Source organism: Rhinatrema bivittatum, chromosome 6 (assembly GCF_901001135.1).
Source record: "Rhinatrema bivittatum chromosome 6, aRhiBiv1.1, whole genome shotgun sequence".
Taxonomy (NCBI): domain Eukaryota; kingdom Metazoa; phylum Chordata; class Amphibia; order Gymnophiona; family Rhinatrematidae; genus Rhinatrema; species Rhinatrema bivittatum.
In genome coordinates, this window is record NC_042620.1 from 504724 (window position 1) to 532412 (window position 27689).

The 27689-nt window shown below is 42.5% G+C and overlaps 1 protein-coding gene across 1 annotated transcript in view; it reads right to left on the minus strand.

The window, feature by feature from the left end:
* The window catches only part of LOC115093338 (fibrous sheath-interacting protein 2-like), a 561966-nt gene that overhangs the window by 498125 nt on the left and 36152 nt on the right, over positions 1-27689 (minus strand). The window contains exon 3 of the mRNA XM_029604965.1: positions 1346-1504. Coding sequence (XP_029460825.1) covers positions 1346-1504 — 159 coding nt within the window. The remainder of the gene's footprint in view (positions 1-1345; positions 1505-27689) is intronic.

The window sequence follows — 27689 nt, forward strand, 5'->3', positions numbered from 1 at the left end:
ATCATGTCCATCTGTGATGGACATGATCTTGCCGCATAGACAGGGTTTGAAGCCGGATGGCCTCTGTGCCTTTTTGGACATTTTATCTTTGTACTAAAGAAAAAATAGTTGAGGAGAATGAAGCTCCGTGTGTACTCTCGCTCACGGAAAGAAACAGACTGAGGATATTTCTATTTCCTGCGCGGGAACTCATGCACAGCCACACAGAGCTCTGATTCCTTCTTTGAAAGCTCTGCCTCCCGGGCCCTGATTGACAGTTCCTATGACAGCATGGCTAATTCGGCCCTGCTAGCGACAGGAAAAACTTTAACCTCTCTACCGCACCATAAAAAGGTGTTATTTCCAATGTTAAATCCCACTTTAGTGGGAGATAAATTTTTGCCACAGGCAGTAGGAGTCCCTCAATTGCATAAAAAGCTAGCTTTTGTATGCAAATACACGATGTGATAAAGATCATGCATTTGTGTGTTAGACCCATTTTACTGCACTTTGAAGCCCTAACGTGATTTGATGAATAACCGTATGGCTTCACATACCTAGGTGAAAATGATCAATCTATGTACACTTCTAAAGTGACTGCTGGATTTTAGCTTATTACACATCTGAAAACATACGAAGGGAAATTCTGAACACTATTCAGATTAGGGTAAAGCCCGCATGCACTTTTTATTCGGTCTTTGTATCACTTTTCAGAAGGAGCAAATATACATTCTTTCCATAGGGACAAAGTTTGCGCAGTCTCTTGAATTTTTCTGGTAAAAAAAGTGTGCGTGAAGATATGAAAATACCAACTGCACATTTTCTTTTCCTCCTTGACCTAAATATACCCCAGGACTTATCCACATTGAGGGTGGGCAATTTTCAGCAGCCTGAATATGGATTCGGTTTGTGGGCTTGAAGTACTCACAGATTTTAGCTCAAATTTTCAAAATGGACTTATGCACAAAGACCACTCTGAAAATTCCCAGGTCGCATCATTAGGCAGACAGACATACGAGCAGGCAGTTATATCACTTCTCAGCTGGTATCAGTTTGTGTACACATTTATGTGCAAATGTTTTGAAAGCAAAATATGCATGCAGATTTTCCCCATCCCAACTCTGCCCCTGAAACACCCACTGCAAGTGCCAGAAAAAGCATGCATATAATCGCGTTACACATACAATTTTCCTCGCATGAGTTCCCAAATGGCTTTCAAAAGTAAATGTGCATAAAACTAAAGTTTATATTTTAATTAAACCCTGATGGGCTTGATATACTATGTTTCTCCTATTTCATGTCAATGGAATAATGCTTGATACATCTGAATCTAAGAGCGCAAAAATTGAACAAGATTTCTACCTACTTTATCTTTTATGATATACTCCTCTTTTTTCAGTTTCCGCAGCATATTTTTACGCTTGTGATAAGAAGTCAAATGTGGATTTTGGAGAGCTTTATATTCTGTTTGCAATAAGCGACAACGAGGATCATCAAGATTAAATCCACTTGATGGCTGATGAAGCTGCAAAAAAAACAGCAAAACCATATATATACATAATTATACACACACACACAATAAATTAGAGTAAGGTGAAATTGGAACCTATTAAAACTCTATAAGGAAGATATTTTATATCAAAGCTTCCGAATTACTACTACTAAAAGGTGAAATTGTATTTTTGCTGGAAGGATGTGTAGCACAATCTCTCCATCTCTACAGGCTCTTTATTTTTAAATCAGCTCCCTCTGAGATGGCAAACAGAAGCACGTTAAAAACAGGCTGTCACCCCCAACAGATAAAGAGTCTGATTTACTAAGGCTTTTCTGCCTTTCTGTGTCTATGGGAAAAATGCTTAGTAAATGAATCCCAAGGTTAGCAATGAAAAACACAAATACACATGGAAGACAAGAGAAAGGTATGAGGACAGGTGGGAAGAAGACAAAGGAAGAAGGGATATCTGGAAAGCAATGAGCACAAAACACATTCAGTCTGAGTAGTAACATTCCAGACTTGGAAACCCTAATGGTGCAGTCAGATCTACATATTGGGGGCATATTTAGTAGGCTAGTCTCCCACTGAATATACTTGGCTAAAGTTACATAAGAACATGCCATACTGGGTCAGACCATGGGTCCATCAAGCCCAGCATCCTGTTTCCAACAGTGGCCAATCCAGGCCATAAGAACCTGGCAAGTACCCAAAAACTAAGTCTATTCCGTGTTACCATTGCTAGTAATAGCAGTGGCTATTTTTTAATCAATGGAAGGAATTCATTGAAATTTCAGAACTAGAAGTTGAAACCATGCTAAAAAGAATAAACCCTGCCCCACCTGCAGAAGACACAATACCAACCATGGACATAAAAGTAGCCAACACAGTCTCCCCGATACTAACAAAAATTATTAATCTATCCTTAACAGAAGGAACCATGCCAGACACACTAAAAGGGGCAATCGTAAAACCTATTTTAAAGAAAAAAAAAAAAAAACCAGTGATCCGAGCATTCTGAACAATTATAGGCCAGTATCTAACTTACCACTAATCGCAAAATTAATAGAAACACCTATACAAAAACAGCTAGCTGAACACTTAGAGAACAACAATATCCTATACCCATCACAACATGGCTTTCGCAAAAACTACAGCACAGAAACTCTACTGCTTGCCCTAACAGACATCATGAGAGGCTTTGATAGCAGTAAACGGTACATCTTAATGATACTAGACCTATCAGCAGCATTCAATACTGTAAATCATAACACCCTACTAAATAGATTAGAAGAAATAGGATTAAGTAACAAAACAATCAAATGGTTCCAATCATACCTAAGCAATAGATACTACCAAGTACAGATAAAAGACGTAATGTCAAAAAAAAATAAACCTTCAAACAGGAGTCCCACAAGGATCAGCTTTATCAGCCACCCTATTTAACATATCTACTACCACTATGTCACCTACTAGCTGATCTAGGCATCTCACACTACATATACGCTGACGATATTCAACTAATTTTACCCATCGATGACAATTGAAAAGACACTGAATATAGCCAACTTGTATCTCGATATCAAACAGTTACTAAACCAGATGGAATTAGTTATTAACATTGAGAAAACAGAATTCCTACATTTAGAACGTAAAAACATTGAAATCATTCAAAACCCAATCATACTCAAACAACCAAAAAATAGTCTTAGCAGAGAAAGAAAGAAACCTTGGAGTGATAATTGACACAGAGCTTAACCTGAAACACATATCTTTAAAAGTAAGGGAAGGTTACGCCAAACTAATGACTCTTAGAAGACTAAAACCACTACTAACAACTAATAACTTCCGTTCAGTGTTACAAGCTCTAATTTTCGCTAACACTGATTACTGTAATGCCCTCCTACTTGGCTTACCATACACCACAATTAGACCACTCCAAATACTGCAGAACACGGCTGCTAGAATTCTGACTGGTAAAAGTAAACCATATCACTAAAACCCTAACTGAATTATTATTAGAAAGGGAATGGTGAATAAAACGGAAAATGTCATAATGCCTCTGAATCGCTCCATGGTGAGACCGCACCTTGAATACCGTGTACAATTCTGGTCGCCGCATCTCAAAAAAGATATAATTGCGATGGAGAAGGTACAGAGAAGGGCTACCAAAATGATAAGGGGAATGGAACAACTCCCCTATGAGGAAAGACTAAATAGGTTAGGACTTTTCAGCTTGGAGAAGAGATGACTGAAGGGGGATATGATAGAGGTGTTTAAAATCATGAGAGGTCTAGAACGGGTAGATGTGAATCGGTTATTTACTCTTTCGGATAGTAGAAAGACTAGGGGGCACTCCATGAAGTTAGCATGAGGCACATTTAAAACTAATCTGAGAAAGTTCTTTTTTCTCAAGGCACAATTAAACTCTGGAATTTGTTGCCAGAGGATGTGGTTAGTGCAGTTAGTATAGCTGTGTTTAAAAAAGGATTGGATAAGTTCTTGGAGAAGTCCATTACCTGCTATTAAGTTCACTTAGAGAATAGCCACTGCCATTAGCAATGGTTACATGGAATAGACTTAGTTTTTGGTTACTTGCCAGGTTCTTATGGCCTGGATTGGCTACTGTTGGAAACAGGATGCTGGGCTTGATGGACCCTTGGTCTGACCCAGTATGGCATTTTCTTATGTTCTTATGAATTACACTGGTTACCCATCGAGCAAAGAATACAATACAAAACCCTATGTACCATACATAAATTAATACATAATGAAAAAGGTGAATGGCTGAACACAGCCGTTTCCGTACACGTCCCTCACAGAAACCTGAGATCAGCAAATAAAGCTTTACTAACCATTCCCTCAATCAAAACAGCAAGACTAACCCAAGTAAGGGAAAGAGCGCTTTCCTTAGCAGGACCTATGCTATGGAACTGCATGCCTGTCGAGATCCACTTACAAAGAAACATCAAAACCTTCAGAAAGAATTTTAAAACATGGTTATTTAAACAAGCGTATAACAAAGAGAAAGGAGAGTAAAACACAGGGAAAATGGAAGGTGATCTGCAGTACACCCAAGAACACTACCCCAATCTACAAGGGTATGTATTTTTATTTATTTTCGCTTACCACCAAAGAATAAAATACTATAAGTTCTCTATTTTAAATCTGTCACTAAAAAAAGAATGGACATGATGTATCACACCCACCTATGAGCAAGTATAACAAACTATGGCCTGGATTTATCAAAATGCGGTAAGTACCGCATGCGATAGCAAAAGGGGCGTGTTTTATGCTAATATAGTATTTATCGCAATTACCTGTGCGAAGAGCTAAGTTAGTGCACATTGCAATACCATTTCAGATTCTGCGATAAGGGCCAAACCTGATGTATTTCCTGCATTCAACCACTGGGAGACCAGTTTTGCAATGACGAGCGAGAGCGAGAGCGAGAGCGAGAGACTGGCCATAATAGCATGGCCCATAGGCAGGTATTTGTATCCCTAGGGTAGGCCCACCTAGTAACTCGAGGTGGGGATTAGGTAAGTGTGTAGGGGGTTAGGGGCCACTTTGACATGCTACGTGACACCTACGAACAGAACAGTGGTCTCTTGTGAAGATTAGCTGGCCTTCGGAGTGTGGAAACTCACTCCAAGATGAGCATTGTGCAGTGTTCTCTCAATCTAGCTTGATGTACTCTCTACTTGGGTAACATCAAGCTAGGTTGAGAGAACCTTGCCCAAATCTCATCTTGGAGTGAGTTTCCTCACTCCGAAGGCCAGCTAATCTTCACAAGAGACCACTGTTCTGTTCGTAGGTGTCACGTAGCATGTCAAAGTGGCCCCTAACCCCCTACACACTTACCTAATCCCCACCTCGAGTTACTAGGTGGGACTACCCTAGGGATACAAATACCTGCCTATGGGCCATGCTATTATGGTCTCTCTCTCTCTCTCTCTCTCTCCGGGCTCTGGAGCCTTCAAATTGTCTGAAATATGCCTTATGGGACACATCACAAATGGCAATGAAACCTCACCGCATGGTCACAGCAGCTATCGCACAGCCTAACACAATCTAAAGAGGTGTTGTTAAAATCGGCGTTATGGCTGTGTGTTAGCTCTTCGCAGGCAGGCTAACCCAGCCCACTCTCCGCCCCTAACTCCACCTATTTTTGGAATTTGCATCGCACCATACGATATGGTGCAATCGCATGCGGTAACCACATTTTTGCATGCGTTAGGCCTTTAACGCATGCAAAAAGCCCTTATCGCATGCGAAAACGGGGCTTTTCGCATGCGATAAGCCCTTAACACATGCGAAAACGCCTTACCGCATTTTGATAAATGACCCCCTATGTTACCGTAAATTGTTGGCACCTGTTTAGTGGATAGAATTCATTATTTTTCCATCATTAATGTTTGTGCCTTATTGTAAACCGTTGTGATGGTACCTAACTTAGCGACAGTATAGAAAAGTTTTTAAATAAATAAATCAATCTACTTAATAGCAAGTAATGGATTTCTCCTCCAAGAACTTATCCAATCCTTTTTTAAACACAGCTATACTAACTGCACTAATCACATCTTCTGGCAACAAATTCCAGAGTTTAATTGTGCGTTGAGTGAAAAAGAACTTTCTCCGATTAGTTTTAAATGTGCCTCATGCTAACTTCATGGAGTGCCCCCTAGTCTATTATCTTAAAGAGTAAATAACCGATTCACATCTACCCATTCAAGACCTCTCATGATCTTAAAGACCTCTATCATATCCCCCCGCAGCCATCTCTTCTCCAAGCTGAAAAGTCCTAACCTCTTTAGTCTTTCCTCATAGGGGAGCTGTTCCATCCCCTTTATCATTTTGGTCGCCCTTCTCTGTACCTTCTTCATTGCAATTATATCTTTTTTGAGATGCGGTGACCAGAATTGTACACAGTATTCAAGGTGCGGTCTCACCGTGAAGCGATACAGAGGCATTATGATATTTTCTGTTTTATTCACCATTCCCTTTCTAATAATTCCCAACATTCTGTTTGCTTTTTTGACTGCCGCAGCACACTGAACCGACGATTTCAATGTGTTATCCACTATGACACCTAGATCTCTTTCTTGGGTGGTAGCACCTAATATGGAACCTAACATTGTGTTACTATAGCATGGGTTATTTTTCCCTATATGCATCACCTTGCACTTATCCACATTAAATTTCATCTGCCATTTTGATGCCCAATTTTCCAGTCTCAGGTCTTCCTGCAATTTATCACAATCTGCTTGTGATTTAACTACTCTGAACAATTTTGTATCTGCAAATTTGATTACCTCACTCGTATTTCTTTCCAGATCATTTATAAATATATTGAAAAGTAAGGGTCCCAATACAGATCCCTGAGGCACTCCACTGCCCACTGCCTTCCACTGAGAAAATTGTCCATTTAATCCTACTCTCTGTTTCCTGTCTTTTAGCCAGTTTGTAATCCACGATTATTCTGGTAATTCTGATGCTCAGATAACATAAGTGCCCTGCTAGGTCAGTCCAAGGACAATTGAGCCCAGCATCCTATCTCCAACAATGGCCACACCGTCACAAGTACCCAGCAGATCCCAATAAGCACCGGCTTTCCCAAGTATCCCTGGCTAATAACTGTTTATGGACTTGTCCAACCATCTTTGAGCACAACTATGATACCTGACTTGACCACATCCTCTGGTAACAGATTCCACAGCTTGATTGTACATTGAATGAAAACATTTTCTATGATTTCTTTTACATCTACTGGTTGTTAGTTTCATGGAGAGTCTCCTAGTCCTAGTGTTTGAAAGAGTGAATCATTCCCTATTTACCCATTCCACTCCACTCATGATTTTACATCTCAATCATGTCCCCTTTTCCAACTAAAGGCACTTTAATCTATTTAGTCTCTCTACAAGGAAGTGTTTCCATCACCTTTAACATTTGTTGTCCTAACTTTTTTAGGTCTGCTATGTCATTTTTTGAGATAAAGTGCATAATTTTAGCAAATCTATTAACAATCAAAGATTTTTTTTTAATGTTTTATCTTTTTTTGTAATGAAGGGATGACCTCTGTATTGGCACAAAATCTGATGATTCAGAAATTTACCAGCCAATTGCTGCAATCACCGGTTACATCCCTTTCTTAAACTAAAATATCCTATTTGAAAATAGATTCTGTTAGAGAACAGTGCGTAGTTATCGAGGAGCAATTGAGTTATTTATGACAAATACTTTTTTTTAAAAAACCCAACTCTTTCCAGCTCTCTCAAAAAAAGAAGATATTGTTTGCAATGAGTTCATTCTCATGAAGTCACATTCAACTCCAAAATCTATGTTATCTGGTGGCTACCAGTATTGCTTCTTAATAGCCCATTTTATCTTTAATTTTCAAACAGGAAAAACCTCATTTGTTGTAACGGCGATGTAACCCGACATGAAAAAGCAAGAGAAACTTCTCTCATAACTTGAAGATCTTTTTTTCTGTTGCTGGATGCTTGCTTATAACAATCAAAATTTTTGATAGACCACCACCAACGTTGTCAACATTTTGCTTCAAACGCTGCTTCAGGGCGGGCTCTGCAGTATAAAAACAATTTAGTTACCAACATTGGAAACTGTTGTGATGGCTTGTTCCAAACAACGGTATATAAAAACCGATAAACAAACAAACATCATAATTTGAAGATTTAAAGATTTTGTTGTGGTTGGTAATACTCACTGTTATTCTTTAAACTTTCCATTTCAAGAGTCTGGCTTAGTTTAATGCACCAAACATGGCAGCTCAATTTAAATCCCAAACTTACTCAAAATGTAACCAAAGATCACGTTCTGACATTAAATGTCGTAATGACGTGATGGTCTAAATGCCTCGGTGTTTGGCAATTTACTGGTCTCAATGTGACCAATAAAAAAATCACGTACTAGCGTTTGATGTCATGACAATGTAACTGTTTATATGCTTTTTTGTTTTACGATTTTACCAATGTCAAGATTCTTAATGAATCAAGCTATTCCACTCGATTTTGGTATTAAGACCGAGAGGTTCTTCGCTGCTCAATTTAAAAATCCATTGTTCTTGCCGGTACAGCCACTTTTCTCTGTCACCTCCTCTCGGATCTGATTTGACATGATCAATGGCGAACCAACGTAAATCTTCCAACTTATGGTTAGCTGTAATGCAATGCATAACTATCGGTGCAGTTTCTCTCTTGTTTTTAATGCAACTTTTATGCTCTCCAATGCGGATTTTAAGAGGTCTTGTGGTTTGACCCACATAGATCTTATTGCAAGGACATCTGATTATGCAGATTACAAAGTCAGTTTGGCAAGTAGTAAAATGATTAAAAATATAGTTAATTCGAGGACAAGCATATTCCTTTACCTCTAGTGTTTGACTGCGTATCTTACAGTGACCACACTTGTAGTGAGTGTCCTTTCAAAACGTGGCCTTGTAAAGTCATGTTCTTCTCGATTTTTTTCTGGCAACAATGTGGGACTTAAAATTTCTTTCAAATTTTTCCCTCTAGAAAAAGCTACTCTAAATTCCAGGTTTACCATGGCCAAAACAGATTCTGGTGAAATAATTATGAGAGTGTTCAAAAAAGTCACCTACCATAACACCATGCTTCATTATGACAGTTCACATCCATTTCCTTTGAAAATTAGTTTGCCTTTCTCACAGTTTTTACGGTACAAGCGAAACTGTTCTAGCAACAATATTTACAAACAATCTGTCAATTTAATGCAAGACTTTAAACAAAGAGGTTATCCCACTAAATGCATCAAAAACACGTTTAAGAGGGCATTATATTATGACAGAGAAGCTCTATTAATTCCACAGCAGAAGAAATCAGAGCAGGATATAATCACCTGTGTAACAAAGTATTCTCCATCACGTAAAATTATTCAATGCATGCGTAATCATTGGTCTTTGATTAAGATGATTCCAGGTATGGAAAACCTGGAATTTAGAGTAGCTTTTTCTAGAGGGAAAAATTTGAAAGGAATTTTAAGTCCCACACTGTTGCCAGAAAAAAAAAATCGAGAAGAACATGACTTTACAAGGCCACGTTTTGAAAGGACACTCACTACAAGTGTGGTCACTGTAAGATATGCAGTCAAACACTAGAGGTAAAGGAATATGCTTGTCCTCGAATTAACTATACTTTTAAATTTAATCATTTTGCTACTTGCCAAACTGACTTTGTAATCTACATAATCAGATGTCCTTGCAATAAGATCTATGTGGGTCAAACCACAAGACCTCTTAAAATCCGCATTGGAGAGCATAAAAGTTGCATTAAAAACAAGAGAGAAACTGCACCGATAGTTATGCATTGCATTACAGCTAATCATAAGTTGGAAGATTTACGTTGGTTCGCCATTGATCATGTCAAACCAGATCCGAGAGGAGATGACAGAGAAAAGTGGCTGTACCGGCGAAAACAATGGATTTTTAAATTGAGCAGCGAAGAACCTCTCGGTCTTAATACCAAAATCGAGTGGAATAGTTTGATTCATTAAGAATCTTGAGATTGGTAAAATCGTAAAACAAAAAAGCATATAAACAGTTACGTTGTCATGACATCAAACATTAGTACGTGATTTTTTATTGGTCACATTGAGACCAGTAAATTGCCAAACACCGAGGCATTTAAACCATCACGTCATTACAAAATTTAATGTAGAAATGTGATCTTTGATTGGTTACATTTTGAGTAAGTTTGGGATTTAAATTGAGCCGCCATGTTTGGTGCATTAAACTAAGCCCGACTCTTGAAACGGAAAGTTTAAAGAGTAACCGGGAGTATTACCTACCACAACAAAGTCTTTAAATTATGATGTTGGTAACTAAATTGTTTTTATACTGCAGGGTTCGCCCTGAAGCAGCATTTGAAGTGAAACGTTGACAACGTTGGTGGTGGTCTATCAAAAATGTTGATTGTTTTAAGCAAGCATCCAACAACAGAAAAAAAGATTTTCAAGTTATGAGATAGGTTTCTCTTGCTTTTTCGTGTCAGGTTACATCACCAATACAACAAATGAGGTTTTTCCAGTTTGAAAATCAAAGATAAAATGGGCTATTAAGAAGCAATACTGATAGCCACCAGATAACAGATTTTGGAGTTGAATGTGAATGAACTCATTGCAAATAATCTGTTTGAGAGAGCTGGAAAAAGCTGTTTTTTTTGAAAAAGTATATGTCATATAAATAACTCAATTGCTCCTTGATAACTACTCACTATTTTCTAACAATCTAGTTTCAAATAGGATATTTTAGTTTAAGAAAGGGATGAGACTGGTGATTGCAACAATTGGCTGGTAAATTTCTGAATCATCAGATTTTGTACCAATACTGAGGTCATCCCTTCATTACAAAAAATTTAATAACTTTTTACAAAAAAGATAAAACATTAAAAAATCTTTGATTGTTAATAAAGTGCATAATTTTAGCAAATCCATCACATTATATCCAACAATATTTTGATTGAATATTCGTTGTCAACTAGCCAATTATTTTTGCCACCATATGGAAATTAGTTGTTCCCTGATTTATTGACTCGTTTTTTGAGATGGGACAACCAGAACTGCACAAAAAACCTCAAGGATCTGTACAAAGGAATTATGATCTCAGTTTTGTTCTCTCCTCCTTTCCAAATAATTCCTAACATTCTATATGCCCTTTGACCACTGCTGTACACTGAGCCGAAGATTAAGGCGTTGTCCACAAGGTCTCCAAGATCTTTTTCCTGGGTGGTAACATGGAACTCGGCATTGTGTAGCTGTAGTTGGAATTAATTTTCCCTACATGCATTGCTTTGCACTTACCATTAAATTGCATCTGCCATTCAGCTGCATGCATAGGTTAGAAAATGACTACGTCCCTGTGCGCACATCTGGTCCGCGCAAGTGTGCGCTAGTGTGGCAGGATTAAAAAAGTTACCGCCCCTATTTCCATATGTCAGCCAGAATTTCAAACTTACTTTCCAATGCATTGAGCATTTCAGTAGTCAGACTGGCAATCAGTTTCATCTAAGTTACACAACAGATCTTCGTCATCAGCCATCTTGGATTCACCCACTTTTCTAATATTTGGGTTTTTTGTTGTTGTTTTTAAAAAAAAGCTTTCCTGGCCATTTTTAAGACTCATAAATGTTTTTGATTTATGTTCCACTTTCGGCATCACAAAGCAGATTACATTCAAGTACTCTAGGTATTTCTCTATCCTGAGAGTTTAGGATCTAATTCATGGATGCACTAAGCCACAATGTTTTGTCGCAGGAGGGGTCCCACTATCGCGGGAGAGTGTTGCCGCAAGTGGGGCCCCTCCCCCGAAAAAGCACTGTGGTTGTATGGCGCATTTTGTGTTGTGGCCAAACACTGCTACACAAAAGAATGTGGTGAGCAGCCCTTTAATGCGATAGCAGCCCCAACCCTCATGGGTCCGCCATCACCGTAAAGGGCCCCAGTCCAAAAAATAAAAGTCATGGCCAAACAGGGAGGTTGAGCAGGGGTCCCCGGGTTGATACGGGTCAGCACTGACACCAGTCGAGGCAGCCCCGACACCTCCATAAAGTTAAAATAAAATAGAAAAGAAGCCCATGTGGCACTGACCCCCGGTCCCCCATCCATGTTAAAAGGAAAAAATAGGGGGTGGGGGTCCCAATCCCCCAAGTTACAATGATCTTGTCCCAGCCCCCCAAGTGATATCCTGTCCCAGTCGTTCCCCCCCCCCCCCTTCCCACCACTACCCCATCAAGTGACATCAATCCTATCCTAATCCCACCTGCCCATATCCAGCCCTCTCCGCCCTTACCAGAAGCCAGAAAAAATATTAAGGTGCAGGCCCCCCACAACCCCCTTCCCACATCCCCCCCAAACCTTGAAATTTGTTCCGCACCGTGACCCGGTCAGAGCCATTTTCCAAAATGGCTCCGAGCTGACCTTGCCCGAACCATGCGACTGGGGTAAAGTCCAGGAATCAGACCATTACCACATGGCCTGGGTCTGATCCCCAGACCTTACCCCAGTCACATAGCTAGGGCAAGGTCAACTCAACACCAACTGGGCTAGGTGAGAGGGTGCACCCAGCCCCAATGCAGGATCCATTTCAAAGTTCAAGGGGGTATAAGAGGGAGTTGGGGGCCTGCACCCTAATTTTTTTTCTGGCTCCTGGGAGGGGCAGGGGGGCCCCCAAAACTGATTTTGTTTTTACATGTAAAAGCAATCTTTCGTTGTTGTATTGACCATTTTCCTTAGGTTTAGTCGGTTGTCTAGAATCACCCCAAGATCTCTAACCTGCTTACATGTGATGTGAGAGTTGAGTAGTGTTGGTTGGTGGATATTGTTATCATTTGCCTTTATCTTCCTTCCAGCTTGTTTTAAGCTTCCAAGTTCTTGACTCCCGTTGATTGTAACTTTGACTTATTCCTATCTATGGTTATTTATTGTTTACCTGAATTGTTCCTTCAGTTATACCCTATGTTAAATGTAAACCGATCCGATATGGTTATTTACTATGAAGGTCGGTATAAAAAACTGTTAAATAAATAAATAAATAAATTTGAGGAGATGAGGAGAAGCTCTGTCTTAGAAGCGTTAAGGACCAAGTTTAAGCTGTTGAGTAGATTGGTGATGGAAAGTAGGCAGTTATTCCAATGGGTGAGCTCTTTTGAGATTGATTCTGTTATGGGGATTAGAATCTGTACGTCGTCTGCGTACAGATAATGAATTAGGTTGAGATCTGTTAACATTTGGCAGAGGGGGAGGAGGTATATGTTGAAGAGGGTTGGGGATAAAGAAGATCCTTGTGGTACGCCAAGATTAGATTTTGTTAGGGGTGACTCTTTATTATTGATTTTGACTTTGTAAGTCCTATTGCTGAGGAAGGACTTGAACCAGTTGTACGCTGATCCAGAGATGCCGATATCTGCTAGGCGATCCAACAGGATGGTGTGATTGACGGTGTCGAAAGCCGCCGAAATGTCTAACAAGACTAGTAAGAAGGAGTGTCCTTTATCTAACCCCATAATAATATGGTCTGTTAGTGAGATGAGGAGGGTTTCAGTGTTGCGTGATTTACGGAAACCATATTGCGAAGGGTGTAAGATCTTGTGGTCTTCCAGATAGTCAGAAAGCTGTGTGTTTACCAGTTTCTCCGTTAGTTTAGCGATGAAAGGGAGGTTAGAGATGGGTCTGAAATTTGCTGGTACATTTGGGTCTAAATTGTGTTTCTTGAGGAGGGGCTTGAGTGAAGCGGTTTTTAGGATGTCTGGGTAGCTTCCTTGGGATAGGAGGCTGTTTATTATGCTGGTCAGAGGTCCTGAGATCAAGTTTGGGATTAGAAGCAGGAGTCTCGATGGAATATTGTCAGCCGGATGGCTAGCAGGTTTCAGTTTTTTTAGAAGGGATTCAATCTCTTTGGTGGAGATTGATTCGAAACAGTCAAATTTGGGTCTATTTAGAGAATTGGAATTCTCACCTGACTTGATGGGAGTTGTATTTGTAGGAAGGAGGGCGAGGGTATTTAAGATCTTCTGTTGGAAGTATAGCTTTTGAGAGAGCTTGTTCATCTGGAATAGGTGGTGAGGTTGATTTAGTGATTTGTGATACGTAAGCGAAAAGGGCCTGGGCATCATATTGAAAATGGTGTATTTTGTTTGCATAGTATTCCTTCTTTTTCTGTAGAATGGCGGTCCTGTAGTGATTAAAGAGTCCCTTGTATGATGAGAGGGTTGTTTTGTTTGGGGTTTTGTGCCATCTATTTTCTTTCTGGCGTAAGTCCTGTTTCATTTGTTTCAGTTCCGAGCAGAACCAAGGTTGGTTTCCCTTTTTTGTTGGGTTGAGTGATTTGGAGATTATTGGACACCATTTGTTTGCGACTGTTTCTGTAATCTTTTGCCAAGAGGATAGGGCTGAGTCAGGATTAGCTAGGTCTAGGTTGGAGAGTTCTTTGGATAGCTGATCGCCGAGTATGTCAGAAGGACATGCTTTCCTGAATTGAATGGTAGAGGTGTGTGTCTGTTTGTGTGTGGAAAAGGAAGATTCTATTAGGAAATGATCTGACCAAGGGATTGGGGTACAGGAAGGTTCTATTGTGCAAGTGAAATTAGAATTGATGAATATTTGATCCAGGGTGTGACCAGCTTTATGTGTGGGGCTATTGATGGTCTGAGTGAATCCCATCGCGCCGAGGGTGGTGAGAAGAGCTTCACAGTTGGTAGAGCGAGGTATTGCATTTGTGTGGAGGTTGAAATCCCCCATAATTATTGTTGGGAGGTCTGCATTAATATGTTTCACGATGGATTCTACGAGGGGTGATGGGTCCGTTTCTAGAACTCCCGGGGGAGCGTAGACTAACAGAATTTGTAGGTGTTTAGATTTGACTAGACCCAATTCTAATTTGGATTCTGTCTTGATAGTATGTGCGGTCAATCTGAGTTCTTTCTTCGTGGCTAGAAGAAGTCCGCCTCCTCTTTTTTTGAGTCTATGGAAGGTGAAGATGTCGTATGTCTGAATTGGTAGTTGATTGGTTAAGGCAATGTCCGAGTTTTTTAACCAGGTTTCTGTGATGGCACAGATGTCTGGGTTGCTATCCAAGAGGTAATCATTGAGGATGTGTGTCTTCTTAGTTAAGGATTGCGCATTGATGAGAGTTACTGAGAGTAGCGAGAGGCCTAGAAGTTGGTTCAATGGTGATGTTGTAATAGGGATGATTCTTTTTTGTATGACGTTGGTGAAGTTAGTTAAGGGGGTTCGCCTTTGGTTGTGGATGATTGGGATATTAAAAGTGAGCATGATGAGAGTGGTTCTGGTGGAGGTTTGTTTTGAGATGCGGTTGATTGGGTCTGGGTTTGGAGGCCCAAAGGTGTGAGTCTATAGGAATTCAAGAGGTGTCTGAGGGTGGGTGAGAGAGAGGTGTCTGTCTGTAAGAGTAGATGTTTGGATGAATTGCTGAAGGTGTTTGTAAGTTAGTTGGTTCGGCTGGTGGAGTGCTCTGTCCTCTGTAAGTTTGAGTGGTTGCCTGACTGGTTGCTGGGATGATTCTGGTCACAGCAGTTACATCGAGGACTATTATATTTCCGGGCTCCGATGATTAGGTTGATAGATAACATGCTAGTATGGTAGTTGGGTAGCATCGGTTCCTTTGCTCTGTTAAAGGCCTCCTATTGGGAGGAATGGGTCCCGGGTTAGTCCCACAAATAGGGAGTGCACAAAGGGAGTGCACTAAGGAGCAGGCTCCTTTGGTGAGCTCCTTAGGCGCGCGACGCTAGGTGCGCGACGCCTGGGTGTCTCTCAATTTAAATTAGGAGGCCAAATCAGGGCTGTCCCCTGATTGGCTGAAGGTGGTCGGCGTGCCCCTCTGAGGCGGAGGAAGGTGAGATGGATGTCGTCAGCGTCTCGGTTCGACGGAGGCCGGCAGGGGCTGCCTCGTGGTCGGGGTAGGAGGCGGCCGTGGGTAAGTGAAAAATCAGGCCTTACCCCGGCGGGTCTCCGGCGCTGATCGCGCAGGCCCTGCTTCACTGCTCTGCCGTGCTGCATCCGGAGGAAGAGGGCTCAGCGTCTCGGAGGAAGAGGGCTCAGCGTCCCGGTTCGACGGAGGCCGGCAGGGGCTGCCTCGTGGTCGGAGTCGAAGGCGGCCGTGGGTAAGTGAAAAATCAGGCCTTACCCCGGCGGGTCTCCGGCGCCGATCGCGCAGGCCCTGCTTCACTGCTCTGCCGTGCTGCGTCCGGAGGAAGAGGGCTCAGCGTCTCGGTTCGACGGAGGCCGGCAGGGGCTGCCTCGTGGTCGGAGTCGAAGGCGGCCGTGAGTAAGTGAAAAATCAGGAGTCGAAGGCGGCCGTGGGTAAGTGAAAAATCAGGCCTTGATATATATTTATATATATATATATATATATTTGTGTGTGATACCATGGAGGGTATCACACAAATATATCTACCCATCGGAAGCCTTGCCACATCTCTCTACTTGTGGGTTCTCTGGCACTTCAGTAGCTGTCAAACCAACCGGAGAACATCCCTCTCGCCCATCTTTTCCAGCGTGGCAGAGGGTGGGCAAACGAAATAGCCGACTTAGTTGTCACTCCGGGGGCATTAACACCCGCCAGGACCCTACTTGATAACTTTGCTTCTCTTCTTATAGAGTTTCACTGTTTGGTGCGCTAGCCAGCACATGGCTCTGAGTTGGCTGGCTTTCTGATGTTATTGCATCTTCACGATTTTTTGGGCCAGAGTATTTTTATTTCCATTTATTCATCTAGTTATTATGGTTGTAACTGTTTATAATACTTATTATACTTACAGATGGTGTGGGAGAAGGCAACGCCATTTTTTTTTTTTTTTTTTATCTGGGCATGGCGGTCTCCCCCCCCCCCCCCCAATCCAGGGGTGTTCCTGGCCTGCATGGAGGATAATGCAGGCTCCTTTCTGTGCTGGAGGACAATTTTCCGTCCCAGGGGTTTCATGCTACTCTGCCCGATACTTTTGTGATTTTACCTGTCATGTATAATATCCTGTTTTTCTTGCATGCATATAGTCTCCAGAGTGGAGGGCTTAACAGTCCTTGCTTTCTGTGTTATTGCTCAGTGATATTTAATGCCCTGACTGGAGTTACCATTGCTTGTATTCCTTATCAGTTTCTCATAAGTCACTGGTCTATTTCTAGATGGTTCTTCCACTAAATTTCCTAGAAATGGCGAATTTAAAACTTCTATCAGTAAATACTAAAGGCCTAAATTCCCCACAAAAACGAGCCCTATTTTATAGGGAATTGGCTTCCACTAACCCCGATGTAGTTTTCATCCAAGAAACTCATCTCAAAGCCCGATATGAATCATTAATGAGATCCTCTAAATTCAATCATCAATATTACTCCCCAGCTACTAAAAACGCTAAATACGCCGGAGTTGGTATATTATTTCTTCCCACATTGTATTTGAGTGTAAACACTGTGTCAAGGACCCTAATGGTCGTTACTTATTGTTGTGCATTACTATCCATGATTGAGACTATACACTTGTTAATATCTATGCTCCTAATAGAGAACAGGCTGGGTTCTTTCAAGCTCTTTGCCCTCTTTTAATTCAGCACACAGTGGGACATCTAGTCATGGCTGGAGATTTCAATGTCACTATTTCCCCTTCTCTGGATAACTCCAAGGGCCACTCTCATACTAGAGCTCTTAAAGAACTGCTGGAGGATCATAACTTAATAGATCCCTGGAGAGTGAAGTATCCTCACTCCCGTTTGTACTCTTTTTATTCCTCAGCCCATGACTCATACTCTCGAATAGATTATATATTCTTGGATAAAACTCTGTACCATGCAGTAAGCCACACTGACCTGGGCATTATCTCTTGGTCTGACCATGCTCCATTAATTTTGACCCTGAGGCTACAAGGAGGGGAACACGGATGTCGCTTCTGGAGACTGAACAACTCCATTCTCCATGACTTAACATACATACAAACCTCCACGCAACTCATACGTGATTTTTTTCAAGATAACGTAAACACGGTGGACTCCCCGATCCTCCTTTGGGATTGTTTTAAATCTTTTATTCGAGGCCATTTCATTTCCCGCACTTCATATCTTAAAAAGCAGAAGGCGGCAGCCTGTTCTCTTCTCCGAGATCAAATTGCAGCATTGACCTCTCAACATGTTTGTAAAGGCTCTACTAAGATACTAGCTCAACTAACCAAGGCTCGGGAGGACCTTCACAGGTTGGAAGTTGATCATATAGCTCATGCGATGAATATTACCCGTCAAACTTACTCTGAGGGAGGCAATAAAGCTGGGAAAATATTAGCCCACCAATTGAAGAAATTGTCCTGTCAAAATCATATTCTTAAAATAAAAAATGATCAGGGGCATTTAAAATCTACTAATAAGGACATTATACAACAATTTCTCAACTTTTACAAAACTTTGTACGCGGCCAAGTCCCATATCCGGAGTTGCGATATAGACCAATATCTCCAATCAATTTCTCTTCCCTCTCTGTCTCCAGAAATGAGGGATTCCCTTAATGCTGAAATCACGAGCTCTGAAATTCTCTTTGCCATAAAAAATCTTAAGGTGGGAAAGGCTCCGGGTCCCGACGGCCTCACCGCTAAATTTTATAAAACATTTGGGCCCGTTGTGGTTTACCACCTTCAAAATCATTTTAATTATCTTCGTGAAGGGGGTGCTCTTTTACCTGACTCCAACAAGGCAGGAATATCCATCATTGCTAAACCTGGTAGGGACCCAACTTTATGTGCCTCCTATAGGCCAATATGCTTGATAAATTTAGATCTTAAATTATTAGCCAAAATCCTTGCTGATCGATTGAACGGCTTCATTGCCAAGATTATACACCCTGATCAAGCAGGATTTATACCCGGTCGCATGGCCAGCGATAACGTGCGCAAGATTATAAATATTTTGTGGGGTTCCTCCAAACAACAATTGGACCACATCCTCTTAGCTATTGATGCCGAAAAGGCATTCGATATAGTCCACTGGCCTTTTCTGTTCCGAACACTTCAGCAAATGGGGTTCGGATCTTTCTTTCAAAATTGGATTCAGGCCCTTTACAGCTCCCCCTCTGCGTGTTTAAAAATAAATGGTAAATACTCGGACCCATTTTCAGTCCAGAGAGGCACCAGGCAAGGTTGCCCCCTTTCCCCTCTACTGTTTGCCATATTTCTTGAGCCAATAGCCATTCGCATACGTAGCAATCCTAATATCCCCGGGTTTTCTTTAAATTCTCAGCACTACAAACTGTCATTATTCGCCGATATTATATTCACGGTGAGTAATCCCTTATCCTCACTAAAGGAGACTGAACTCGAGCTCGCAAACTTCAGCGCAGTTTCTGGCTTTAAGATAAACTGGGACAAGTCAGAAATTCTCAATATCTCATGCTCTCCGGATGTGGTCCTTGCCCTCCAAAATTCCCATCCTTTCAAGTGGGCCCCCTCTAAGCTTAAATACCTGGGAGTCTATATTGGTAAAGACTTATCTGATCTATTTCAGCTCAATTACACTCCTCTTATTCAAAAAGTTGATCAAGATCTTATCCGTTGGAATTCCCTGCCTTTAACGTGGTTAGGCCACTTAGCCACACTCAAAATGAATGTCCTTCCAAGATATTTGTATTTATTCCAAACGCTACCTATTCCGATTCACCCTGATATTTTGGCAAAGGAAGTTACTACGATTTCTATGGAAATGCCGGCCACCTCAAGTTGCACGTATGGTCCTCTACCAACCTAGAGCACAAGGAGGATTGGGTCTTCCCAATCTACTCTAGTACTATGTGGCTGCTCAACTAAGACCAATCATCGACTGGCACTGTCCCAAGGATAATAAACCTTGGGTCCAGATTGAACAAGCCTGGCTTTCCATCATGCCACTCTCTGCGCTATGGCAACCCAATAGAACCTGGCGACCGGATTTGCTTTTTACACCCTGTGTCCGACAGACCCTCAATGTGTGGAAGCAACAGAAGCGTAAGTTGGTTGGCCCAGAGGCCTACTTCTTAAAGAGTTCTCTATTTCATAATACCTCCTTCTCCCCAGGTCTACCTAGACTTGCATATAAATCGTGGAAGGTGCAAGGAATTACCTACTTTTCCCAGTTGTTTAACCAAGGCTCTCTTGCTACCTTTGATCATCTTCAAAGCGCATACCATCTTCCAAATGTTGAATTTTTCCCTTACATGCAAATCCGTCATTTCCTACTACAGCTGCAAACACAGGGTATGTTGTCCTCCCAGCGCTCTCTATTTGAAGGCTATTGTTCCAGTCCACAATTACAAGGTAGTCTCATCTCTAAGCTGTATAAGTTACTAGCATCCTGTCTGCCCTCTAAACCAGCTCATTTGAAGGCCTGGGAGCTGGATATAGGTAGACTTCTTACTGAAGAGGAATGGGATATTATTTTTACCCGTATGTCCCAGGGCATGGTTTCGGCCCGAATCACGGAAACCAACTACAAACTTCTTTACAGATGGCACATTACCCCCACGCGCCTCCACCACTTTTCTTCTAACAACAACCCAATGTGCTGGTGGAACTGTCACCAGCTAGGTACATACCTTCACATGTGGTGGGAATGTGTATATATCCAAAACGTTTGGCAATACGTCTCAACGACCCTCTCCGAGATCCTGGGTACCACTATTCACCTTACTAAGGAACAGGCTCTTCTCCATCTCCCTGCTGACACCTTACCTGTCTCTGCACAGACCTTTATACAATTGGTCTGTACTTTGACTGCCATGGAAATCGCAGCCTCCTGGAAAAGAATACGGCCACCAACGTCCACGGAGATATTGACTCGCCTGGATAGGACATGCACCTTGTACCGCTTGACTGCGTTTAAATATCATCGATTATCTAAATTTCACCATATTTGGAACCCTTACATATCCTGGAGACAACTAACCCTTCCAGCGCTTTAATATTATTACTGAACATTTGCTTGGACATTAAGAACATAAGACATTCTACAGGATTTTTATTTTTTTCACTTCTTCGGTCTTTCAGTAACTATCACTTACATGATATGGCTTTCTTTTTATTTTACTGTTTTTGAGTAGCATGAAAGGGGGGAGCAGGGGGAAAATAATACAATGTATTACATATTGCTGTATCTTTCGCTTTTTGCTTATATTGTTCTTGTTAACAGCAATAAAAATTATAAATTATAAAAAAAAAAAAAAAAAAAAAAAAAGAGAGCTCTGGGCTGAGGTTTCCCAAGAAATGGGCTCGAAGAAGGCATCCATTGCGGAGATCAAGACAAAAGATTGAATGTGTGCCCCAGAGTTGAGGAGCTGGAGAATAGGGTGCCAGCAGTTGAAGATTGAGAGACCACTGTGGCAAACTTATCAGCCCTTAAGAAGCAGATAAATAGTTTAAAGATGGTTGACCTCAAGGATCACGCACATCACTCCATCGTCCGTGTGATAGGGCTCCCAGAGCAAGTAGAGGGGAGAAAAGCAAGGGGATTTTCTGGGAAAAAAAGTTTCCGCAAACTGCTCACCCCAGGAGAAGAGCCAGTGCTAATGACTGATAGGGAACAGGTTTGGATAGGTTCTTGGAGGAGAGGTCTATTGACTGCTATTGATCTGGTTGACTTGAGAAATAGCTACTGCTATTGCTGGCAGTGGTAACATGGGCTCTACTTAGTGTTTGGGTACTTGCCAGGTACTTGTAGCCTGGATTAGCCTCTGTTGGAAACAGGATGCTGGGCTTGATAGATCCTTGGTCTGACCCAGTGTGGCAATTACTTATGTTCTTATGAGTACTGGGGCTTAGCAGGCCAGGTGTGCCTATGCTATGGGTGTTTGTAGTTAAATTTCACTGTTACAGGGCAAAGGAATGAGTCCTACAAAAGGCACGCAAACTCAGGCCACTCACATACCTGAGCAATTGTATGGCGATATTCCTTGATTGCAGCGGAGTGATGCAGAAAGCAGAATTTGGTCCAGTCAAGAAGAGGCTGTACGAGAGGCAAATGAGGTTCAGATTGCTCTACCCGGCCAGGAATAGTGATGGTGAATGGAAAGTGGAAGGCACTTGAGACGCCAGCAGCAGTGGCAAAATTCCTTGACAGACAAGGTCAAAATGGCACAAGTACTTCACTAAGAGCAAAGCAGCACCAAAGCGGCCTGGAAGAAGCGGGCACAGAACAAAAGGAAGAGGAAGGCCTGCAGGCAGGAATCCCCAACCTTTTACCAGTAGTGGAGGGAGACAGACTTCACAGCAAGAAACTGGCGTTGCAGAGGAATGGCTCAGCCTGTGTTTATGGGATCACTGATGGAAGCAATGGGAAAAACCTGCTAAGATGCTCAGGAAGAGTAGGCACTGAGCTCAAGTAGATTGTTATGGTTATTGATGTTTGGGTGGATCCTTGGACACTGTGGCAGCTGACCACGCCCATGGGGGGCAGTCCCATGAGGGACCACAATGTCAGGCTAGACTCTGGCCACACAAACACAGATTTGAATCTTTTATTAAACAGTCTTGGAAACCACCAGAGGTGGCAGTAGTGAGTAGTAGATGTTGAGCCCGGCTGGGCAGGTCTCCCACAGAATGCTGGAACAGCGAATCCTCTGCTGGGCTGTGCTGAGGTGGAAAGAGACAGTTATGAGTACACAGTGAGAAACATACAGAATCCCAGGTAGAATTAGGAGAAGATCCGAGACAGGGAGAGCAGGCCCACTAGGAGCGAGTACCTGATCCTTTAAAGCAGAGAGACTCAGTTGTATTGTACTCACGTAGCAGTAACAGAGATTCCACTAGACGAGAGGTCTGGCACCAGAGCAGAGAGCAGGCCCTCGAGGAGCGAGTACCTGATCCCTTAGAGCAGAGAGACTCAGTTGTATTGTACTCACATAGCAGTAACAGAGATTCCACTAGACGAGAGGTCTGGCACCGGAACAGAGGGCAGGCCCTCGAGGAACGAGTATCTGGTCCCAGTGAAGCAGTACTGTGGAATAGATGGTAGTTGTACTCACAGATGGAAACCGTTAGTGAAGTCTTCCACGTAGAAGGGTTTGAAGATGCAGGCAGCGACTCAGGGAACATGGCCCTCGAGGTGCGAGTACCGGTTTCCTGATAGCCCCTGAAAGAAGCAGAAGAGGCCCCTGAGGAGCAGGTTCCCTGTTAGCAAACCCCGAAGGGTCTAAGAGTTCTAGATAGCACTGAGTGGCAGAGCAGCTTCGGTACGGAGAGCTAATCCCATCCGTAGAGTTACCGTTGCTAACTCAATGAGCTAGCAAATACTGTAGGCTTAAATATCCGGGCAGCGTGACGTCATATCAGGGGGACACCCCTGAGATTCGCACCAACGTGGAAATAAAGATGAGAGCGGCATGCGCGCGCCCTAAGGTACCTTGGAGGAGCATGGCGGGAGGCAGCACCAAAGCTGGTCTGGAGACGCCGGAGAGGACGGCAAACAGACGTCGCAGCAGCTAGTAGTCAGAGGTGAGCGGGAGAAGCCGCAAGTAATGAGAGGTAGGCAGGGCGAAGCCGAAGACCAAACGGTTGCAACATAGATCATGTGACGCCCTCAGAAATGGTCAATGAGCAAAGAAAAATAAATTTTGGATCCTGTTCCTGAAGACAATTGGAATAATAGCCGCAGTAAAAGCATGAGGACAGTCATTCACCAGATGAATCCAATTGGATTAAAAACTCTAGGGCTCTACAATATCCTTTTCATAAGTGGTTTGGGAGAGAGTAATGGAGAGTACAGGGTGGTTGGATGAAAATACTTAGCAACAGAGGGGGGATCTGCTTACCAGGGGAACATAGGAGCAGAGTTTAAAGAACAGAGAATAGAAGTGTCGCAAGGGGTTAAGAAGATATAGAGGAAGGGGGTAGGAGGAGGAAGGGAGAGGGTGGGGGCCCAAAAGTGGAATGGTTTTTCCTGGTCATCAGCATGTCAAGGTCAAAGAGAAATAGCATTCGCTGGAGGAAGGTGTTGGATGGAAGATTGTTTGGAGTGTTCTGAGCAGAATCCAGGAGGTGCAGAGGAAGCGGAAGGAGAGCAGAAGCATCATTGCTGGAGAGATTGGAGACGTTGGAGGGCCCTTGGAATTTAAGGGGACATGGGGATGTGGATAAAGACAAAGGGCAAAGAAATCCCAAATAGAGAATTATCATGGAATGGGGATACTAGGATTGATGGAAAGGGGGTGAAATTGCAACTGATTGCATTTATGGGGGGAATGGGCAGGTAAGGAATGGAGAATTAGATTGAGATAAGGGGAGAAAAAAAAAAAAGAAGGAATTACATATCTTTTGTAAGTTACTTAGGCAATGGCTAAGAAAGCAGCATTTGGGGAAGGGATAGCAGGCAAATTAAGGGAATGGGGAACTCAAGGAAAGAGCATATATTTATCCGATGCCACTGCTTGCTATAACTATGATAAGGTATAGTAATGGCAACCACTGTACTAGCCAATGTAAGAGGTATTGGTACCCCAGTGAAGAGCAAGCAAATTTTAGATTTAAAGAAACAATGTAAAAATAGTGCTTCTTCAGGAGACATTTAAGAAATGATTTTCTTGATGGCCTCCTAGGGTGCGCGTGCGCACGCCACCCACGTCATGGCGGGAACCTCGGGGGCGTCCCCTCCGGGTGACATCATCACATCCTGGTATTTAGCCTGCCCTTCGTTTGCTAACAAACTGAGCTAGCAAGGATTGGATCCATCCGGTCTAAGCTGCTCTGCCACTTCCCTGCTGCCGCAGGAAGCTCTCTGCCCTTCGGGGTAATTCTTCACTAACCTGGGTACCCGCTCCTCGGGGGCCCTTCTGCTCTATTTCAGGTACCTATCTTGGGATACTGGGTACTCGCTCCTCGAGGGCCTGCTCTCCCCAATCTGGTGCCTGCCATGACTTTCAAATATACAGCTTTCTGCTTCAGTGAGTACTAACCTTTCAGTCTGTCTCACCTTCAGCGCTCTGTCTACATCCGGGACCTGTCACTGCTACGCCTCGCTGCCTATCACCTACTTGAGTACGAGATTGGTCTTCTCTGCTGAGGATCCCTGGACTACTTCTGCCTGCTCCCCGGGCAGTACCACCAAGCTGTATAATAAATACAAATTCTCTGTGTCTGCGTGTATAGAGTCTAGCCTAGTACTGCGGTTCCTCACAGGGCTCCTCCCCATGGGAGTGGCCATCACCGCAGTACTCAAGAATCCACTCCAACACCTCATAATCATAACAGTTATGGAGCGAAAGATACGGTAAATAAAACTGCCCACTGTCCAATCCTCTAAGGACTGTATCAGTTAATGATAGACGTAGTCTCTCGGTACTACAAAATTTTCTGAAGCTGAATTGTGCTGGGGATAGTATGTTACTGTCTAAGTATTCGGAGAGTTGCATGTGTAATACATTTTTGATTCATTTCACTAAAAAAGGAAGATTAGACACTGGTCTAAAATTGTTAAGATTTGACGTATCAACATTTACTTTCATTAAGGTCTCACCACAGCACATTTCAAATTATCCAGAAATTTTCCTTGTTCAAAAGATAAGTTTCATATTAGGAATCGGCCTAGCAATTACATTAGAGACTAATTTTAAGGATTTAATAGGAATGGCATCACTTGGATAAGCTGCAGGGTTCATCTTTCTAGTGAGTTTCTATTTCAGAGAATACTACACAATCAAAATTAGACCAGTTCTGGTCAGGGATCTTAGGAAGGGTGATCTTTTGCATGGTCACTGATGGAATATTGTCATTTAATTTAGAGATTTTCTCCCTGAAAAAAAATTGCAAATTTGTTACATCTTTCTACTGAGGTATCAAACAAAATTGGACTGATTGGATTTAGCTAAGTCACGGACATAAGATAATACCTTGGGATTGAATTTGTAATTGTGGCTCTTCCTAGCAAAAAAAAAAGTATTTAGTCTTAGCGATACTTGCTCTATATTTACTAAGTAAGGCCCAATAAGACCCAAGGGATGTAGGGGTAGGGATTTTTCTCCAGACTCTCTTTGCATCTAAGTACCCAAACATTAGATAGATCTCAAGCTACTACTGCTTATTCATTAACAGCAATTTATAGATTTTTCCTCTCAGAACACATCCAAACCTTTTTTTAAACCCAGTTACACCAACTGCTGTAACCATATCCTCTAACAATGAATTCCAGAGCTTAACTATGCATTTAGTGAAAAAGAATTTTTCTTCAATTTTTTTAAATGAGCTAGGAATGGGAAAAGGGTGGAAGACAGGGAAAAAAGCAAAGGAAAATTAGTTCTTACCTGTTAATTTTCATTCCTGTAGTACCAAGGATAAGTCCAGACTGCTGGTTTATGCATCCCTTCCAGCAGATGGAGTCAGAGAAAAGCTGAAAGCACCTCCCATATAACCTGGAGTACCACCTGCGATCCCTCAGTATAACAGATATCAAAGCAGAATGAATGGCTGTAGCTATAATTATCTTAGTCTGTTATGCGTAAACACACTTTATCAACCAATGACTAGACCAAGTTAAACCTAAATCCGTTAAAAAAGTAGAACTTGTATGAATGTCTAAAGAAAGAACAACTAGAACTATGCTGCGGAGATGTGTTGTCTTGGAACATAATCTGTCAAGAGAAATACAAACAGCTGAACAGACTCTCCTGCGCATGGGCGGGCGTCGGGACTGATCCTTGGTACTACAGGAATGAAAATTAACAGGTAAGAACTAATTTTCATTTCCCTGTATGTACCAGGATCAGTCCGACTGCTGGGATGTACCCAAGCTGCCCTAAAAGGGGTGGGACCTGGAGAGTCCCGCGCGAAGCACACTGCTGCCAAAAGAATCCACCTTGGGATCCCATACATCCAACAGATATTGTTTAGCAAACGTGTGCAGGGATTTCCAAGTGGCCGCCCGACAAATCTCTTGGCGGCGAGACAGTGGCTTTTTGACCAGGACGCTGCGCCTTAAGACCATCTGGCACTGGTCGCCTGTGACAAATGTAAGCTGAAGCAATAGCATCTTTCAACCAGCGGGCAATAGTAGTTTTAGAAGTCTTAGTCCCTTTCTTAGGACCGCTCCACAACACAAAAAGATGATCAGACAATTGAAACGGATTAGTTATCCCCAAGTACCGCAAGAGGACTCTACGGACATCCAATCTCCTGAGATCCTTATCCTCATCAGAAAACGCCAGCAACTCAACTGACTGGTTGACATGAAAGGCCGAGGGCACTGTTCGAAGAGAAATCCCCGAATCAGGATACGCAGAAAAGGCTCTCAACATGACAAGGCTTGGAGTTCCGAAACCCGCCTAGCCGAACAGATGGCCACGAGAAACACCGCTTTAAGCGTTAAGTCCTTTAGCGTAGCCCGCTTCAAAGGCTCAAAGGGTGACCCGCAAAGGTTACCAAGAACCAAATTTAAACTCCAGGACGGACAAACCGCGCGCACTGGCGGCTTCAGGTGCTTGGCTCCCTTCAAAAACCGTGTCACATCCGGGTGTGCAGCAATGGAAATACCATCAACCTTACCCCGAAACAGCTCAAGGCCGCTACTTGAACCCTGAGCGAACTGTACGCCAAGCCCTTGCGTAAGCCGTCCTGCAAGAATGACAGAATATGAATAGTGGCCCGTCGCGGGGACAAGCTCAACCTGCGACACCAAGAATCAAACAAACACTTTCCAGACGTGAATGTAAGAACATAAGAAAATGCCATACTGGGTCAGAC